The 21,136-nt window shown below is 41.7% G+C and overlaps 1 protein-coding gene across 1 annotated transcript in view; it reads left to right on the top strand.

The window, feature by feature from the left end:
- The first annotated feature begins 704 nt into the window (after nt 1-704).
- The window catches only part of TBC1D9 (TBC1 domain family member 9), a 55,160-nt gene continuing 34,728 nt past the window's right edge, over nt 705-21,136 (top strand). Inside the window, exons 1-2 of the mRNA XM_052815954.1 lie at nt 705-1,176; nt 16,857-16,967. Of these exons, the coding sequence (XP_052671914.1) occupies nt 1,050-1,176; nt 16,857-16,967 (238 nt within the window). The 5' untranslated portion in view covers nt 705-1,049. The remainder of the gene's footprint in view (nt 1,177-16,856; nt 16,968-21,136) is intronic.

Raw genomic sequence — 21,136 nt, 5'->3', positions numbered from 1 at the left:
TTTCTTCAGGCCCTCAAAAATTCCCCCCAATCTTAGGCAGCAGGCACGGCGTGGTCCTCAGCCGCAGAAGTGAACTTCAAACACGGTCTGGGGCACGGCAGAGAAGGGGTACCTCAAAAGGGGCTGCGGCAAAAGGCCAGTCCCCCCCTGCCTCCTGTGGATGGCTTCCTTCAAAGTCGAGGCCAGAGCCCTCTCTTCCTTCCAGCACCCCATTTCGCAAACCCCCTCTGAGCCACGGCGTGAGAAGGCCCCATCTTTCAAGGCAGGCGGTTAAAAAGAGGAGGAGGCAGCTACCTCCTCCCCCGTCACTCTGCAGATCAATACCGGCGACGGACCGCCAGCCAGCGATGGCTGCTGAAGAGGCAAAGCCCCTCCGGCCCCCGGAGGCATGGGGGGGGGGAAGGGACGGGGACGCGGGGCGGCCGTGGCCCCGCCACCCGCAGGTAGGACCGCCCGTTACAGCGGCCGCCCTGAGGAAACCAACGGCCGCCCTGAGGCGGCGGCGGCGGCGGCGCGCGCCGCAGCCCCGCCCCCCCCGGCGCCGATTGCCTGGCGCGCGGCGGCCCCGCCCCACCGTGCGCGCAGGTGCGGGGAGCGCGGAGCGCGCTCCGCTCCGCTCCACCCCTCCCTCCCTTCCTCCCCCCCGCAACCCCACAGGCAGCGCGAGCGGCGGCGCGCGGGGCGCGGGCACCCGGCGGCTCTCCGCCGGCTTTTGTGCGGGCAGGCGAGCGCGCGGCGGGCTCGGCCGCTGATGTCACTGCTGCCCTCGGCGCTGCGGCGGGTGCTGCCGGGGCCGCTGCCGCCCGCTGCGGCCGCCCCTCCGCGCCCGGCGGTGGGCGGGTAGGCGGCGGGAGCCGCGGGGGGTGGTGTGTGGCATGCGGCTGCCGCCCCTCCGCCCTGTGCCCGCCGCCGGTGCCCGCGGAGCTGCGCCGTCCGCCGCCGCCGCGGCGGCCGGGCACGGTGGAGTCTGATGCGGCCGGTGCGTGCTTGAGTCACCGCGCCCCGCAGGCAGCCAGCCGGTCGGGCCGGCCTTTGTCTGCGCTGGGAGCATGTGGGTGAACCCCGAGGAGGTGCTGCTGGCGAACGCCCTGTGGGTGACGGAGCGGGCCAACCCCTACTTCATCCTCCAGAGGAGGAAGGGGCACGGAGGCGATGGCGGCGGCGGGGGACTGGCGGGTAAGGGCGGCGGCCGACGGGGTCCCGGGGGACGGGGGGGGGGGGTAGGGCGGGGCAGGGCAGCGTTTCGCGCCCACTCCCTCAGCGGCTCCCCCGGGCTGGCGGCGGGTCCCCGCCGGGCGGGCGGGCGGGATAACGGCCCTCGGGGAGCGACACCGGCGCAGCCGCCGTGGGGCGAGGCGGGGCCGCGGGGGACCCTCTCCGCTCCTCGCCGCCTTCCCGGGCGGTGCGGGGCCGGGGCCGGGCCCCCCGCGCTTGCCGGGGGGGAAGCCGGCGTCCCCGCCGCGGTCCGGGGCGGCGGCTGGCGCCTCACAGGGCGCTGTGAGGCGGCGGGGGCCTCGGGCGCCTTCGGCTGCTTGGCTGTGTGGAATACGCTAAGGTTTCCCTGAGGATTTACGCGCTGTGGAGCTTTGTGCGGGTGAACACCGGTGTCCGACGCCTTCGTGCATCAGGGTGTGTGACTTGCCCAGGTTCTCGGAGGATTTTCGTTTTGAATCCTCTAACACATGTCGTTTAAAATAAGACCAAGTTGTAATTCACAAACGCGTACTATGAGAACAGATTTGCTTCGGCTTCTCCGTATTCTTCGGGATGTCCTTGTAAAGTGTGTTCCCTGAATGCTTTGTTTTCGACTGCTGGCAACTGGAGACACTTTTGTAGATGTTTGGGTCACGCGCATCTTGGTCGCCGTAATACAGTGTGTGTATATTTGTTGAGACCTTTCATCATTTTTAGGCAACGTATATGCATTTCTACGAAATTGGAGATGCGGAACCCGACGGTGTTACCACCGGTCCTTCTTGAATTGGCAGAAAATAGTCAAACTCGTTCTCTGAAAAGCTGTGGTTTCTTCCTTACCCACTTGCATTGCAACTAGTTCTTCAGGCTAATCAAAATAAACATATGGACTACATCTGTGTGTGGTTCAGGGTCCTGTGCGTATTTACCAGGAGGTTAAGTGTTTCTTCAGCCTTTGAATGCTCTATGGACTTGTAAACAACTTATAATCTAAACTAATTAATTTGTAATCTAAACTAACATTGTAAAGTGTGTTTTCATGTAGGCTCTTGAGATCTTCCGTCTTCTTCAGTGTTTTATGTTGACAAACCACCTCATTCTTATGTGGAAAGTGACCAGCAGCCAGTCCATGTTGACTGTAGATTTTCTTTTTTACTATTTTTTTGTTCAGTCTTTCAAATTATGGACAGTGTCAGCAAATACATAAAAAGCATGTCTTGCCTGTTCACCCCTGCTGTATTTACTGAGAAGTTCTTTGCAGGCTCTCCTTTCATGGATTACCTCCTGGCCTCTTAAGGATTTCTTCCTCTATCTTACTGTAAGTGGTCTGATAAGGCATTCTTGTACCTTTCTGACTTGGTTATCTTTGAATTAGAGATCATTTGAGATACCCAGTCAATTTTCGAAATGTTTCTTAGTTACTGGGGAAACATTTTGAGAATCTGAGGTTTTCTCTTCAACCTGTTTGCACAATGCATGTATATCTAAGCCTTCTTGCAGTTGTATGTATGATAGTCTGATTGATGGTACCACTGTACAGATGGAGAGATCACTTTTGAAGATTTAGTCCTTGAGTGGGAGTAGGATTCATAAATGTGCACCTCTTTTTTGTGAAGATCAGATAAACTGGCAACGTTTGGTAGGAGTTCAGAATACAGAAATAGTTCTTTGTTTCTACATTTTTTCACCCCCTTGGAATTTAAGTTTCTGTGCACTGTATCCATTATTTTAGTATGTGAATGCGGTCTGTATAGTGAATATGATTTAGAATGCAAAAGTTCCATGTGTATTTTGAAAACTGCTTTCCATGTAGCTTTTATTAGTGTCTCTGCTTTGTCTGGAATTGCAGCTGCTGTGGCATTGAGGTAGTAGCAGCAAGTAGCTAAAAAATTTCTAGGGGTTTTGTTTGTATGGGGAAGGGCTGGGAAAAAAGTTGTAGCTTTTTTCAATATGTTGCCGGAACCATAACTAAACAAACACCCATTACTAGCGTGCAGAAAGTTATTAGTGCTGGCAGTATTTAAAGGGCTGTATGGGAACATGTCAGACCTTGCCATTTTAGCACATGGCTTTTTGACACAGTGGTCAACAAAAGGTGGGAGAGGAAGAAAGGAAGGGACCTAGAGTGTCCAGGCCACTCCCAGCTTGGTAGGCACAGTAATAAGTGGAACTTACAATTATTTGTTTTTCATGGAAATACTGGAATTTTACACCAATTGTTCTAACATTGAGGACCGAGGCAAGTGAAGGAAGCTAATGGATCGTTCTTGGTAGGTAAGACTGGTTAAAAGCAAGGTATTGAGGGACCTAGCTGATCCTGAGGGTTCGGAATAAATAAATCGGCTGAAACGTTCAACAGGGTACATTGTTTGCAATATTGATAGCATTTAGGATGACACTGTGGAATTTCTGTAAGATGATAACGATCCAGCTCTCGTGATGGAGGTGGAGGTTATCTGGTCAAAAGTAAAGAAACAGAAAAAAAGAACCTTTTGTGGGTTTTGGGGTTTTGGTTTGTGTCGGTTTGGGTTTTTTTCCCCTTAATTGCCCTTTCTGTAGTGACATAATGCTGAAATTTGCTCAGATATAATCTAAAAAGTTACTCACCCATGAATGTGGTATAGAATTTGGCCTGCTTGCTCTGTGGGAAACCAGATTATGTGTCCTTGAAGTTGACTAGAAATACTGTATGCAAGATTTTTCACTGCGGTGGGAGTGGTCTGAATTTATATGTGCAAGAGAGGATGTAAATACAGCTGTCACTTTTTTTGTGATCTAACTTCTGCTGACTTGTACTCCCTTGTTATTGACTCTTGAAGTCATTTGTCTTAAATTGTAGAATGACAATTGACTTTCAAATTGATGAGACTATGGGTCTGATGACATGAGATGGCTTCACGATGTAACTTAAGCAGTGGTTGGACAATGAGAAGCATTGATTCTCTGGCATTGCCCTCGAATCTAGGTGTGCTGTGAAACTAACCAGTCAGCAAACTGATCAGGGTTAAGTCTAATGCCCTTCTCTCCCCCTGCGAATATGTCAGACTACAAAGAACTTGAGTTGGGGCCACACTGTAATGCAGTTGTGTTGGCATGGCTGAAGGAAGAGAGTGAATGCTTTCCCGTGGCTGAGTAGGGAATGAGGGGGGAAGGCTGGGGACAGACGTCTTCAGACAGCACTGTGGCTGGATGCTGTGACTGTGAAAATGTGTCTGAAGGCTGATGATGACCCTCAAAGTGGCTGCCAGGTTCTCCATGTTACTTGTCCTCCATCACTTACTACCATCCTGTGGACGGAGGTTGCCATCACCAAAGCAAAGTCCAGAAGACCCAACCTTTTAGGTCTTTCAACATGTCTCAGTCTAAAAACTAGTTTATCTAGCCTTGGGGGTGGGTGAAAGTAATTCTTGGTGGCTTTATGTTGAAGCAGAAGAGTACTCGTGTTACCTGTTCTCCTGGATCTGCTCTGAGTGCAGCAACCCTTTGCATGAAAAGGAGTATCAGTCACTTTGGCAGGAGGTGTGAAAAATCAGCCCTTTCTGCACTGATTCTCTCTTCTTGGTCTCAATTTATGTAGCTTAGTTGAACAGAGAAAGCCCTTTTATTTAAATACTTGTTTGGACATGGGAGATATTTTCTGCGCTTATTTTAATATTGGGTTGTAACAAGTTAGAAGCGTGATGTTCATCTTATCTGTTAGGGCAGTGCCTGATCAGTGAGTCCCTAGAAGTCACCTCTGCGAACAAAATTGTCATGGTTTAACCCCTGCCAGCAACTAAGCACCATGCAGCTGCTCATTCACTTACCCCCCACCCGGTGGGATGGGGGAGAGAATCGGGAAGAAAAAAGTAAAACTTGTGGGTTGAGATAAGAACAGTTGAATAGAACAGAAAGGAAGAAAATAATAATTATAATAACTAATACAATGACAATAATAATAAAAGAATTGGAATATACAAAAGAAGTGATGCACAATGCAATTGCTCACCACTCGCTAACCAATGCCCAGTTAGTTCTCAAGCAGTGATCCCCCCCAGACCAACTCCCCCCAGTTTATATACTGGGCATGACATCACATGGTATGGAATACCCCTTTGGCCATTTTGGGTCAGCTGTCCTGGCTGTGTCCCCTCCCAACTTCTTGTGCCCCTCCAGCCTTCTTGCTGGCTGGGTATGAGAAGCTGAAAAATCCTCTCCTTAGTCTAAACACTACTTAGCAACAACTGAAAACATCAGTGCCTTATCAACATTATTCTCATACTGAACCTAAAATGTAACACTATGCCAGCTTCTAGAAAGAAAATTAACTCTATCCCAGCCAAAACCAGGACAAAAATGTATCTGATTAATAGCTGACTTGAGATACAGCTTTTCTACTAAGCCATGCGGATCCATTTTTATACTGAGTTAAGACCTAGACTCTTTTAAATGGTTGTGTCTCTGTCAGTACCAGTCACATCAATGCGACTCTCCTTTGTAAGCATACCTTAATTGAAGGGTTGTTTGGGTTTTGTTTTCCTTTTTAACAAAGGAAAAATGGGGAAGACTTGTAAACTGGATTTTAAATTGGATTTTCATGGCTGTTCTGCAAACCTGCATTATCTTGCATCACTGCATTAATCTTCCAGGACAAGACCAGAAAATGCACTTTTCTGCTTTAAAAGTATTTGATGGTTGATGAGCTTTCTCCATAATGCAATTGTTTCATGCCTTGCACATAATGCCATGCCTGTATTTTGCTTCTGTGTGACCCTGACTCAAGAGTTTCATCTTCCTTTTGTTCACCAGCAGTGGAAAAAGTCTTTTCTTTCCTCTTATTAGTTTTCTCAAAGGTGCGGATGTTTTTAACCCTCTCTCTGTACCTATTCTGCTTCCTGCTTGTCAGCTCCCTTCCCTGGGCAGCCTGGTAGTTTGGCCTGTATGAAATACTTCCTTCTCCAGAGGGATCCAGTGTGTTAGACGGCAACCTGCATCAGCTGAAGCAGAGGCATCTGGAGAGAATGTGAACCCAGATCTCTCATCATTTGGGCACTGTGCCCTGAATGACCATATTCCTTTCATGGATGTAAAGATCTTGAACAGGTCATAAAGTTTATAAATAACTAAAAGGCTCATAGTTTTGGGTTCTTAAGTACATCTTGCATTCTGATGCAACAAATAGGTTAAAAAATGTCCCTAACTGCTTTCTGCTACAGTGTGGTAATGGTTGCCAAACTCTTTTATTTGGAAACAATATTGCAAGGAATTAGTGTGACTAATAGTTGATGACAGAGCAATGTATTCACTTGCAGCTTATAGGAGGAGAGATTGAGGGTGTGGTACCTTTAGCTTGTGACTGCTGTGCTTCTTTTGTGCGTGTGTGCTTTTGTGCGTCGAGATGAAATTCTATGTAATTTTGTTTAAAATATTGTTGTAAGATCTCTTTGAATCCTAAGGCAAATAGATTGTTCTTAGTTTGCAAGAACTGGTTTTAGGAGTGAATTATTTTGCAGATAGGGTATTTTTGCTTACAGCTGGGACAGTGCATGTGTGAGAGATGCAGTACGAGTTTGTAAGTCCATGAGATGTTGCCAAAGATAATTCAAATGCTTAAGCAGAAGAGAGCAGATGGAAATTTGCTGACTTCTGGTGATAAAAGAAATTGATGAAGTACTATCTTTCTCCCCAGATATTTTTGCAGAAAGGGTTATCATGTAATTTCCACATTGGAAAGGCAGAAGGGAGAGATTCTGAGCTCAGCTGGCTTATGCAAGCCTTCAATGTCAAATCTAATATGATTTTTAATACTGTGACAGTGTTCTAACAACACTTTTCTGCAGCCTTGCTGGACAACACAATTAGTAGCTCAAATTTGGAGGTAAGATTCTATCTTGCTTTCAACCTCTCAATTCAGAGGGTTGAGGAAGCGGTTTCTTGAAAACCTGTTTATATGTAAGATTTAGAAAAGGTTTTGGCTGGTATATCATCTGCCTGACAAAGGGATGGTACATGCTTTAACAAACTTGACACTTTCTGTCCTTGTTGACTCAAGCAGTTAGGATTTTGCATGTCAAACTTGGTACACTTGAGTAGAAAGCATGTGCTTTCTGATACTTGAAATACAACATTTATCAAAATGCATACAATTAGCATAACTGACATGAGTGGTCAGCCTATCCATCAGCTTTCCATGTTCATTTTGGCTCATGGGGTGGAAATTCATCTCTTCTACTCCGCTCTGTCATTTGGTGTTACACCAAATCTGCTGCTGAGCTTCTCATTAGGATCTGCTGTGTGTGTGCTTGCTTCTTCACACCAGTAGATTTCCACTTCAAGAGGACATGCAGATGTCTAGGGTTGAACTGCTGTTTGATTTTCCAGATTGACTCACTAGTCTTTCTGTTGAATTCCCAGATGCTTTCACGGGTGCTTAATTGGAAGGTGTCTCATTTCCTGCCTAATGCTTCTGTTGATCTCCGGTTCTTACTGGCAACGCACTGTTTGTACAGATACAGTGCCTGAGATGTTGCTTGGTGTAGCTCTTGTTTCTGTACTGTAAAGCTTCTTGGTCAAAGACTTTCTTTGATGATACTTCATCTTTTACACTTTGAGTAGTGTGACCCATCAAGGCCTCTGAGCTGTCATTTGCCATTTTTGCCTTCTGACATAATGTTATTGCTTGACATGTGGAATTCAAGGATGGCCTGGTATTTCTCCTGAGATCTCTGTTTATATGAAACCCTGTTGGCAATGTCACACAGGATCACAATATAGTAAGCCATAAATGTCTAGGCCTCTTAGTAATTTTCTCCATTATACTGGAGTGTGTATCGCTTACAAGGTTTTTGGTATTACTCTCTGGTTCCACACTGAAAGGTATAGAGGAAGTAGCACTTCTTCACATCAGTTTCCATATTTCCATCACTCCACTGTCCAGTTATGCATCCCTGTAAGAATATATCATATTTCACAGAGGTTTGGGCTCTTGACAGTTTCCGTTAGAGTTCTGTAGAATTAAAAAAGGTTCCACGAGGTACACTGGCATATGCTCTCAAATGCTTTTGAAGGTTAATTAAAACATATGTATTCTCATATGATTGTTCTTCTTGTAAATATTTGGTATAGGCAGAATCCATTCAGCTTTCTCTGTTCTTCCCTAAGATTTGCGACCTCTACTTTTTTTTATCCTTCATAGTATCATAGTGTATGGCTTTTTCCTGTAATAGAGGTTGTTGCTGCCAGTGACTTTGCTAAAGTATGACGATACAAGGTGTATAAAAGGCTATAAGCATTTGACTGAAATCTTGCTTTTCTTTAGCTCTTTGATCACTAATCCTGCTTCTGATGTCTGATCAATGTTGATATTCAGTAATCTACATTTGCATTTTGCCTTTAAATCTGGTGCTGAGGTCGGCTTAGGTTCTGGAGGACTTCTTCAAAATCTTTCCATTTGTTTTCTTTTCAAAAGAAAGGCTGTATTTTCACCTGATTTCTGATTGTTCTTTTTTTTTTTTTTCTTTTTTCTGAAGTTTCCAGATAGGGGCGTGTGAATAACTATTACAGCAGCAGTCTTAGTTTCAGCTAGTAAGTTCTTAATGTGGTTTTGGTTCTTTCCTCACAGTCCTGTCTTGTGCTTCCCCTCTGTGTTTTCCAGTATTTTATTAGCTAGAGTTCTTGGGATTTTCTGTTCAGCATCATCCCTTTCCCTGGTAAAGTGCTTTGTCTGATAATTTATTGAAATCTGATCTATCTGCAGGTATTCAGTCAGAACAGTTAGAATTTGGATAATTTTTTTCTAAAACTATCACTTCTCTTCAGATTTAGCTTGTATTTGACCATTCTGTGTTTCAACATGTTCCTTAGTTCAAGCTGAATTTACTGTGCATGCTTCAGTTCTCAATTTGTATCATTGATTTTGTTGGCTAGATTCAGTTTACAATTGTTTTTCTTAGTTTAGTGGTGGTGGTTGTCAGTTTTGCTTTTGTTTTTTTCAATTGCTCATACTTACTTGATTTGTTCTTTAATCTTATATAGTTTATCTGAATCTTATGTTGGTGCAGGTGTAGTTGATTTAAATTTTGCTCTTGGATGAAATCTGTTTAATTTGCTTATGCTACTCTGAGAGAATGGGATACTTGAAAAGAATTAGTTTTGACTGATATTCAGTGACTTCCCTGCTGTTTTGGTCAATTGTACTTGATCATGCTTTTCCTAAGTGTTTTTTTTTTACAAACTTAGGAGTAAATATTTATATCATACCTTGAAGGCATTTGTTAACTCCACCTGTATTCTTCTTACTGTTTCTCCATTTCGTATAGTCTGGTGTGATTGACAGGTAGTATAAAATTTATTTTCTTCAGGTGTGTGAGATTATTTGTTTGGGGTTTTGTCCAAATATCGATTTTCTCTGTGTTGTAAGCCTTCACGTACCTGTAACTGTCTAGCATGTCCTGTCAGTGCTCATCTCTCTACTCAGCCTTTTCCTACCTCTGCTAGGTTTTTGTTTCAGGTCAAGTCTAATGGGTTTGTTTCTGGGAACTTATTGTTTGGAGGTATTACTGTGTGAGTTTCTGCATCTGCAAACTGGGCCTCAGTGGAAATAAAAGCAATTCTTTTGCTCTGTGTGTGTGTATCCATATGTAGTGATAGATACACATTGTAATGCATGTTCTGGTTTCCCCTGTTGAAGAGAAAAACGGCAAAGTTTTACAACCCTAAAATATTTTAAATGTTGCTTAGTAGACAACACTGACAAATGCAGTTACATCTTACAATGATTAGGGCCCTTCAGCTTAGCAAAGTTACAAAAAGTTCTAAAAGCTGAAAGTCTAAACCTAGTCAGATTTAGGTTCAACTTCAGATGCAGGTTTTTACAGGGATGGTCATGAGTTGTTTGGACACCTTGACAAGTACTATGGTAGGCGTTCAATTGCTGATTGATTTGAAATTAAGATATTTGGAAGATAATCTAATTCAATCACAACTGTTAAACTTGAAGGGCGAATGAAATTTTTGTCCTTTGTTACTGCTTTATCCTGCAGTAGTCAAGCCAGATCATCACATTGGCCCTTCCTGAGCTTTTTTTAAAGACTAGTGGTTAGGTTTTCAATCTTCTCTCATTTGTATTCATCAGCCTGAAGACAGAAAAAGCAAATACTGTTTTTGCTGCTAGTCAGTAGTGTTACAGTACTTCCTCAAAGTCAGTTTCACTGAACATGTTTGGAAACTTGTGTGCAAAGGAAATGGTGGCTGGGCAAATCAGTGTTCTATAAAACTGCATTGGTAGAAAGAGAGAGCAACAAAGGCAGGCACTGGGGGAGACTTAACAAATCTTAGGCCTTAAATTTCAGAGGAAGAATTTGTTTTTCTTGATACCACATTATATGTCCATATAAGCCAATGCTATATAACCCACGTGGGAAGGCAGTTATCATATAAGTATTTAGAGGTTATTTTGCTTCCATTTAGATGAATGAACACCTATAAAACAAAACTGTATAACCTTTCATAAAGTTCCACGGGTGGTGCTCACAATGAAGAGGTTATTTTCATACTTTTGTGGATACTGTTACCAGGATTGGAAGTTTAACATTGTAATCATGTTTTGAGTGGTGTATAATATTCACTATTCACTTAGGCTCTCCCATGAAATGGAATCAAGTAGAATAGACCCTCCCTTTTAAAAGGATTTATCTATAGTATTACCCATGGATTTCACATTGTTGCTCTCGGTTGAGTTTTGACAGACAAGTAGTTGGATGACCTCATCCTGTAATAACAAATGAGAGCGCTAATCACATAAACACATGGTCTGCCTTGAGAAAGAAGGGAAGAGTAATGATTCATTACAGTTACTAGGAAAAACAATAGCTTGTGCTGTATATTTTAGCTATATGTTGTTATGAGTTATTGTTTTTATAGTCCAGGAAGTAACACTTAAACTTTAGGAAGAGTTTATTCATTGTCCATGAAATCAATATAAAACTGAATGCTCAGGGTGCAAATGTAACTTAAGCCGAGCCTATTGATTGAGGCTTTCTCAGAAATCAGCTGACATCTACAATCCAAATAGGTCCCTTGGATGTTTCAGGTTTATGACCAGAGCTCATTATGTGTCCATCTTACTTTAGTGGAAAGAGGAGGGGTCATCAGCACACTTTAAATATTGGGAACCGTTTAAGCAGTATGTGTTTCATTCAGTGTTGGAATGTCATGATGCCTGTTTTGAAAAATTCTTACTAATGACACATGTGACATTGGAAGTTTTCCTAGTTGCGGTGTTGAGCTCATACACAAATAGGCTGCTGACATCCATGGGACTAGTTGAGTGGTAGCTCATGAGCATGACTCCAAGAGGCACAGTCTGACCTGTATTAAATCTTAGTGCTTTTGGAGGACATACTTCTGTATTTGCTCTATGTGCTAGAAAGTTGTATGCTGTTTGTTTAGGCATTTTTAAGATAAAAATCTCATAGCAGAAGGTGTCTTGAGAGACTGTCAGGCTGTAGATAATATTAGTGTAGAGCTTGGAGAAGGATGTGGCAGGGCAGGGCTTGGCTCTCAGGACCCAGGTGAATAACACATGCTTGCGGTCTGGCAAACTGGAGGAGGGGGGGTGTCCCTGGGTGGTGGTATCAGGCACAACAGTGGCACCAGCTGCGGAGTGATCTCCTTCCAGCTCCAGGCAAGGTTTGATGCAAGTTGCCTGTGACACTGAAGAATGGATTTATCACAGGGCACTGGTGTGTGCTGAAAGCACCTCGAGTCTGAGGACTGCATGGTTAAAGCTGGATGGGAAGTGTCACTGTCAGATATTGTCCCGAGCTTTCTGATAGTGTTTGCTGTGCAACAAAGCCGTGGCTGCTGGTAATTTTTAAGGTCGGAAGTGTCATTATTTATTATCGTACATGAACAGTAAATAAATTGTCTTCTGCGTTTTAATAAGGTGCGCTAGAGGTAATATATAATCCAGGTCTTCACTCTTGAATATGTAATCCAGTTTAGTTTTTAGAACCTTCTGTATTTTAGCAGATAAAACACCACAGGCTCACAAACATAATCATAAGATTTCTGTCAGGGGGACTGTAGAAAGGTGATAAAGACTACTTGATCTTTGTGTGTGCTTTATTTAAATCAAAGCATGACTTTTTGTGAAAGAGGGTTATTGTTTCTCAGTAAGAAAATAATTTTGTAATAGAAAAGATTGTTCATGCGTAACGTGCATAAACTTGCTTTCCCTTTAAAAACACCAGTAATTGGTCTTTTGCAAAGAAACTTGTAAATTCTTATGAAAGATAAAAAAATAATCAGTAGTTATGTTTCAAAAGAAAGAGAAGAAAGAGGGAGAAATATTCCTGCAGCAAAGATCTGTGCCAGGAATATCCAAACAGCTGAAAACAGTGTGACTTATTACAGGTATTTGAGTCCATATACTCTAAAGTGTGTGTGTTTTCAGTGGTAGTAACTTACAATATACCAAGTTGATTCTACTGCAGGTCATCCCTTGATTTCATTACCATTTGTGGGCCATTTGTAATCAGTCTGGACTGTAAGCCATCTGGAATGCTGGTGTCCAAAGAGCAGAGTGCAGTGATGCTTGGAAGAGTCTTAACTGGCTAGATCAACTGGCTTAGTTTTCAAATCAAAATGACCTACCTTTCTGGAAAATATCCTTTGGTCAGATAGAAATCATTTGGCTTAAAGGAGGTCTGTGTTATGCAGGAGGTCAGGGTTCATGTGGTCATAATCAATCCCTTCTAGCAAAAAACAGTTTGAAAATGGGTTGCTAGTGTAAGGATACAAGTACAGTACATCATAATCTAATGCATGAATGCACACTACTAATCTGTATACTTTCTGCAATGGTTATAGGCTTCTCCTCCAGTTTACGACTAAATGTGAGGCACAGTGGTCAGATAAGTAAACTGTACTATGATTTCTTCCTTCAGCGTAAATTGCGTCAGGTAACTGAACCCCTTTCCAGTAATACCCTCTAGTGCATTGTATGTCCTTCCACTAACATGATTCATGAGCAATTGCTTAGGCCCCCTGGCCAATTGTGGCTTTGTGTATTCCCTGGTTTCAGATACTACATTTCACTGCTTTTCCTCTGCTAATACCTATATTTTACAGAAAAGAAAGAAAATATTGAACAATTTTCTGGACCTTTGCTTTAGAATTCAAGTTTGCAAAAGAGGAAGCTGACTTTTTCAATAAAGTTATATAAAAAAAAAATGAAGGCATTATCCCTTCCTTTTTCCCTCCTGCCCCCATATATAAGTGTGGTTGCTCTAGACATTTGGCATGTGTGTCTGATGGGACTGTTCCTCGATATAAGGTTACTTGTGCTTGAGTGCTTTCAGGATTGGGGCTGTCTTCAGTTAACCAGGCACTAATCCCGCAAACTTTAACGCATGCTTTAAACCTTTGCTCATGAAAACTGCTCACTTGAACAAGGGCTTGCAGATTTAGTATTCTTACATTGGCAATTCCTTCCCTTATTTCACTATGTAGTCAGAAACCTGATGAAATAGTGGGAAAAAAATTTGCAATTGGTATAGTCACATGATTTGATGCCTGGATAGTTCACTGGCTCTTGCCCAAGGACCTGTTTAACCTAAGGAATATGATTCTTTGCTGCCTGTTTTGTTTCTATAGAAACTTTCAGTTACTTATTTCTTAATCATGTCTCAAAAGGTACTATATGAAGAATTAATGAACAGTATTAAAATAAATTGGGGTTGGGGGGTGTGGTTTTTTAAATTTTATTATGATCACTTTATTTAGAAATTTCTCAGAGAGATTATCAGTTTGAACTGCTGTGGTTTCATTCTGGTTGCATCACATGTCTGCATTACAAAAAAAAAAAAACTAAAAAACCCCAAAAAACAATGCTGACCTACAATGCAGAATGGAACAGTTCCTAAAGGACAGCAATCAGGGGTAGTTGCATGATTGCAAGAGTAAATATTAATTGGCTTTAAAGTATATAAGAACACATAAAATATTTTTTAAATATCATGTGTATCATCTATCAAAACAGCTATTTCATGATAAGAGTAAAATTTTACTGGTAAACTGTCTGTTGCAATTATCCTGGTAAGCTAGACTTCGAATTTCTCTGGGGTCTTCTGGAGTTCTGTAAATTTTCTTCCTTTCACCTCACTGCATGGATATTTCTACAACCTGTTTCCATTCCTGAAAAGGCACCGGGCAACTCCCACTTACTGCACCAGTGGAAAGTATTCTTCCCTTTCTTTTCCTTACCTACCTCCCGTCTGTTGTTTCACTGCTGGCTAGTCTCGTTTGGTTTGGGGTTTTTTTTATTGAATATTATTATCTATTATTATTGTTGACTATTATTATTTCTTGAATACACTGCTCTATGTTACATTGTTTCTGTTTGGTGGGACACAGGGACGTTCCTCTCCTATCTCCCATATGTCAGTGAGAAAGAGGTAGGATGGGAAGCTCCTCTTAGCTTTAAGTTGCTGCACAAATCAGTAGGTTTGTCCTCTCTCCCTGACCTTACCTGTGTATCCCAGTTTTTACATCTGCAGCGCCCTCCTAGAACTAGTGGCAGAATTTGTTGGCAGGACCACCCACACACCAACAGATTTGGAAATACAGCAGGAGGAAAGAAATAAGCATATTTTTAAAGATTACAGGGATTTAACAGTGTATCTGTACCTCAGAGAAGATTACATTTGGCCAGCATACAACTTTATTTACATATTACATCATGCCTACCTATTGCATATTTAGTTCTTTCAGTAGACATGTGACGCTGCAAAGCATGAAGAATCTTTGGCATAAGGGCTTTGGTTGCAGCAAACCAAATGATTAATATAGTGTAGTGTCTGTCTTGGTCTGCACTCCAGTTGAGCAATACTGGAGCTCACTAGCAGCTTTAAGTATTTGAGAATCTTTGCCCATGGTTGAAGCACATGTGTGCTTTCTGGACCAGGGCCATACTGGTTTTGTGAAGCTAGAATGAAGAGTATATTTAACAGAAGAAAAAGTTTAAAGGAACATTATAACCTAATTCAGCTTCCTGAGTTTGAATGCAGCCAAGGCGTATCAAAGATGGCTGGTGGAGGATTGATCAGAGACAGCTTGTCAGTGTACACCAGTAATCAAAATGCATGAGAGATAAGGGTTTAAGATGGCAATAGGAACAACTAAAGCTAGTTAGACTAATGAACATTGGGATATTTTACATTAATATTTTGTGTTTGTATCCTATAATCAGCACATAGCTCTCTAACACTGCTTATTAATGACCTGATGTTGTGTTCAGACTTGTTTCTCATGTATTTCAGAATTCTTGGATTAAAAAGTGGTGGATGTTAATGCATTGGGCCAGAAGATATTACATTTGATCTGGCCTGTGAAGATCTGTATAAAACAAAATACAAATAAAAAACATAGAATGGGGAAATACAAAATCACTGATAGGTGGGGTATTTCCAAATACCAGTTTCAGTTTGGATTTAAGGGATCTACTAAGATGGAAAATGGGTAGTGGTTTTATATCTTTGTGATGCATTAAGCAAATCTGAAAGAACAGCAGCAAGGGAAGCACTATTCTGTACCAGTCACAACAGTGCAGAAGGAGGAACTAATAAAACTATGACAGTAAAATGTGAAAACAGCCACTTGAAAGGAGAAGAGGAATTTAACAGGAGTGTTTTAAAATGTTTTTTTGACGCATGCGGGGTTTTTCAGCTGTTCAAAAAAACCCCTCATTTCTACCCCAATAAATATTTGCAGAAAAAAAAAATCTTTGAAAGTTCATCCATCTGTTTTCAATATGTGAATTGCTGAGAACTTCAACATGAGAATTTAAATCTGACATCTCTGCAGGGACATGAAAATTCTTTGTGGAGGTGAAAAGGGGGAAAACTCTTACATCTTTTAAAAATAAATAGGGCTTCTTGTGGGAAAGGTTTTGGGAGGCTAGAGTTTTGGTTTGTGTGTAATTTCTTATTAAAATAGGATCTAGAATTTGTGGAAATATAGTTAGGAATTATTGGTAGCATTTGGTATGCAACTGTTGATGGCCCACCCAGTAGCAAAGAATTTTCAAAGCTGCTTCAGGAAAACAGTATTGCTTTGTCTTTCATCAGTATCCTTTCAGCTGAAAAACAGCTTGACTGTTAGGCATTTTGATCCTTTCTACCCTAAAGAATCAGACCATTAAGTAGCATAATTATTTTTGCTGGAAGTCTTAGTTTTTCCTAGCTGACATTTGAGTTTTAAACCCTTCTGGGGTGTATTGTCTGGGGTTTTTTGTTGGTGTTGTGGTGGTGGGGTTTTTGTCATGTTTGTTTTGTTTTGTTTTCCCCAGGGCTCCAACAGTATATGAAACACAGGAAAGACCTAAATAACTTTTAAACATGGTTTATAAAACAGCTACCTTCTGCTTTGCTTCAATTCATCTGCCTTTATGCTAGGATTGATGTATGTTTAAAAGTTGAAGTCTTGTTGAAACTGAAGGTTTTTCCCAGTTGAGTCACTTTTCCTCTTTACAACATGAGGCAACAAGTGTGGGGATGAACATATAGATCTGCATTTTGCTGTGGAGGGTGAAATGGAAAGGGGGTGGGGGGCTGCGGACACCCCTCAGGTGACATCTTGGATGATGCATCACTGTGTATTCATCAGAATTTCCTGTTCCATAGGTCTCCTTGTGGGTACTCTTGATGTTGTGTTGGACTCCAGTGCCAGAGTGGCACCATATCGAATTCTCTACCAAGCACCAGACTCCTTGGTCTATTGGACTATTGCCTGTGGTAAGGACAAACGTACTGACATGTGGATTTTTATTCTTCCTGGATACTGTGCCACATAACTAATAGAGCACCCTGCCTGCTGGGCACAGTCGTTTCAGGACAAATAAATGGGTCAGGATGAAAACCTGCTCTAGTGGTTAAATTAAGAAGCTCTAGAGCTTCTAATATTCAGACCTTGAATGCCAGCATATGTGTGTGTGTTATGCACAATGACTGACTAAAACCAGAAACAGCCATGGAGCAGGGACAGAAGTGTCTGTTATTTCCCACCCTTCATTTCCCAAAGATGTTCCCAGACAAGCAGCCTAGTATCCATTCCTCCTCCTTGCATGTTCTTCTCCACACCCACGGCTCACTCCTACAGCACTTCTAAACTGCAGCATTCCTGGGTGATGGGGTATCTCTAAAGAGTATTGTAGGAGGACTACCTGGGTTATAGCCCCCAAATTACCCAGGCAGGGCACCTGGCTTCTCTTGAAATGGAAACTGGGAAGATAGATAGTGCAACCCCAGCTCTCACCTGAGTACTGAATATTGGTATGGCATTTTCCTGGATAGTGACCTCAGTCTCCTCTGGGATAAATACCATCTAGATCCCAGGGATGTCCACCTCCTGGACGTTTATTTCAGACAGTGTGTTGTCCTTCTAAATATGATGTACTTAAAAATTCAGCAAGATGGTAGCTAGGTTAGAGTTAAATACGGAAGTGTATGTTCTTGCATAGATGCAACTACTCTTAAGAGTTTTGGTCTTTAAGGCTCAAACTTTGACAGATCTAACTGTAAGACTGTTTCTCCTGTCATTATAGTGGTGAAATCAATGAAGTTCATATTTTAGTACATTAAATAGGATTTTTGCATGCATCGGATCCTCTAAATACTAAATGCTTATTTCCGTGGTCAGGTACCTATTGCAAGTAGCATAAAGCAGTATGTAGTTAGTCTTTGGTTCTGTTTGCAGGCTCTGAAAATAGTGTCTGAAGCTGAATGCAGAAGGTTGAGGTTATATAGCTTTGATTGGCCAAACTTGTAAGGTCAGATCCTCAGTTTGATAATATTGCTTTTCAGTCTTAGTAAATGGAAACTTCTGAATGCAACTCCTCTGGCTCTAGAGTTTCAAACACTGTTTTAGGCAGCAGCCAGAACTCTGTTCATTTGAAGGAAAATTGAGAAAGAGGGCAAATGAGAAGTGCATACATGCCTGTTATCTCTTTAACAGACTGGTAACTTCAAGCACCCCCTGTGCTGCCTGACATTCAAAAATATCAGTTAATGAAGCTGTAGACTACTTCTGACCTAACAGTGCCCTCTCATCTGTGCCCATTCTCCCAATAAAATTTGACATTTAGATTATTTGGATGACTTTTCCTCCAGACAAATCCCCTCTTTTGGGAAGGGAAGAGGAGGAAGAATGGATGAAGGTTAACCATATCTAATAATTTTAGCAGTTCAAAGCAGGCTCTATTCTTATGAGCATATGATTTGTGTGTCTGACAAAGGTGATATCAAAGCTGTGTCATGTTCTAAATCCAACAGGAAGTTTTTTAATAGCTTGTCTTAGCACAAGTATTCTTGCTACTTTTGATGGTATCAGACCTGAAAGAAGGCATCAGTTTTAAACAGCCGTTTTTCCCTCTACATCTATCAGTACCAACTCACTGAAGATTTAAGAATTCGTATGACATAATTTGCCTTTAGTGACAGCTAATAGTAAAAACAGATATTAATGAAATTGTCGATATTATTAAGGTCGTTTCCAAATCTTCATTTAACTGCTTGCTTTGTACTGTCACCTACTCTGCTGTGACTGTAAGTCATGGGACCTTGCATGTCAGCTTTCCATGGATCTCAGTCATGAGAAAAAAGGGTGAAAGTACTTGTCATTATGTTTGTTTACACTATTTGTGCACAAGGAGAGGTAGTTGCAAGTGCACATACAATCCCTTCTTCCCTTCATCCAAATGTCAGTGCTCAGCAATTAGTAAGCACCTCTGTCCCATAAAATTGAAAGGGAGCAACTGAGGGCACAAATTTTCTTGCTCTTTGCAGACTCCCTTCCAAAGAAAAAAACATATCGCAAAGCTCTCAACAAAATAGTGTTTCTTCAAATACATTTGTACTGTGCGTATATTCAGAAATGAATTTTTAAGACTTTGGAAATAGGCCATGTGACTTTTCCTTAAGTGCATTTGCAGGTTTTTTGCATGACACCTCTAGATAATTACTATAATTTTATACCTACAATGTGTGTCCCCAGATAACCAGGGGCATAAAATTGAAGGCAGATGAGTTATGGCCCCAGAATAAACAAATGTACCATACATATAGAAATTTATGCTGCTGCTGAACTGTGAGGGTTTTGTTTCTCTTCTGTGACAGATATTGCAGGGTTTATGTAGAAATACGTATTCTGTTTACATTTAAGCTAGTTTCAATAAACATGCTTTTCAGTTATGAATCTTAACGCTAGTTGAAATTGCTAAAGTAGTCAATGTATATATATAGCTGTGCTTCCATTTCATGGAGTGTTTCTTGAATTTTTAGTCCCCTAATATCTAGCTCATTGATTGGCTTAGTTATTTTTGTTAAATTATAAGACTGCACTAGCTTAGTCTTGTCACCTGTGCGGAATAGTGTGGCTCTTACAGGGAGGTAAAATTTTACAGAGCGCACATTATTTATCTATGCAACCTTGAAACTGAGCAGCCCAGTGTTGCCTAAGGCTCTGCACTGTGGTTATTCTATGAAATTGCAACTAAAGCAATTCTTCTGAATTGATCAAGGGTTGTTACCATTATAGAGGTTACTAAGGGATTTGGCTGCATTTAACTATGCAATTCTGATTTGTCCTGCATTGCACAGCTGTCCTTCCCTGTTCCCTAGGGGTAGACTGCTGGTTATTTGGTACTTGTAATCTCTTATTTTTATAGGAATTTGTCATATTTTCCTCTGTCTTCTGTAAAGCAATAATCTCGATCTTCAGTAAGTAGCTATACAGAGTGACTGGAAGAAATTGGATTGTTTCCTGGTTCATTCATGCTGCATGACGTTTGGTCTTGTTCTGTGCAAGACTATTCCGAGGGTAAAAAATAATCCAAGGGGTTTTATTAGCTCTGAAATGGCTATTTAAGTTATGTTTAGACCCCAGATTTGCTTATAATTCATTTTGGATGTGAATTTTCTTGGGTATTAACTCTATTGATCTAGGCTGTATGAGAATGCTAGCTGGTAGATCTGAGGTTTTTTAGCTCTGTAAAGGAGGCTTGCTAACAGCACTTTCACCAGTGCAGTGTTGTGTTGAGGATGTCATGGGTTAGAGTCCTGTCTATTGAACTATACTGGGAAGATGTTATTGGTAACTTTTCAAGAACAGTTTTAAGCATATTATTTTTGTAATGGTCTAGAAATCCAAAATGTTGTACATGATCAGCCTTACATATTGTAAGAGTCCTCCTGTGTCCCTTGTCAGTGTCCCTCCCCAGTCTGCTAGTGCTCAATTTACGGGGAAAAATGATGGTATATGTAAACTCTGGAAATGAACAACTCTTTTTAGATCTTCTCCACCTATAAATTCAGTCATTCTTACTATGGCTTTGTGTTTTTCAGGTATAGGACCACTGCTGTAGGTTTTTTGTGGTAACAGTGATTATATGCATTTCCATAGTAGTTTCTAAATCTGTATTTCACATGTGCAAAAAATGAATTACGGATTATTTTAAAGCACCAACCTTGAAATTGTATTACATGTCTCAGAAAAGGTTTTCAAAAAAGCCCATGTGCTTTGGTTAACAAAGCTACAAGTTTTAGTTAAGAGTGCTGTTGAATTTACCAGCCGTAACTATTTTCTTCTCCCTTTCTGCACAAATTGAGGTTTTGCTAGTCCACTCCCGAACCTGCCATTAATGGCAAGAACAATTTTAGGCTCCCTAGAGTGTTACAGCTTCTCTTGCCGTGCATTCTGTTAATGGCAGCAGTTCAGGTTGACTAACAAGCATCTCAGGTAGGTATCTACTTGGAAGAGATGACGGGACATGACAGCCTCATCAGCTGTCTCAAGTTAAGCCATTCCTATTCCTGAGTCACCGACTGAAACAATACTGAGATTATACTTCTGAGTGTGTTTGAAAGCATGTTTATATGACTTGTTAATTTTCTTCTCAGTCTTGAAC

This window comes from Harpia harpyja, chromosome 2, assembly GCF_026419915.1.
Source record: "Harpia harpyja isolate bHarHar1 chromosome 2, bHarHar1 primary haplotype, whole genome shotgun sequence".
Taxonomy (NCBI): domain Eukaryota; kingdom Metazoa; phylum Chordata; class Aves; order Accipitriformes; family Accipitridae; genus Harpia; species Harpia harpyja.
Note: the sequence above shows the minus strand (reverse complement) of the source record. Positions and strands in the feature narration are given on the sequence as shown.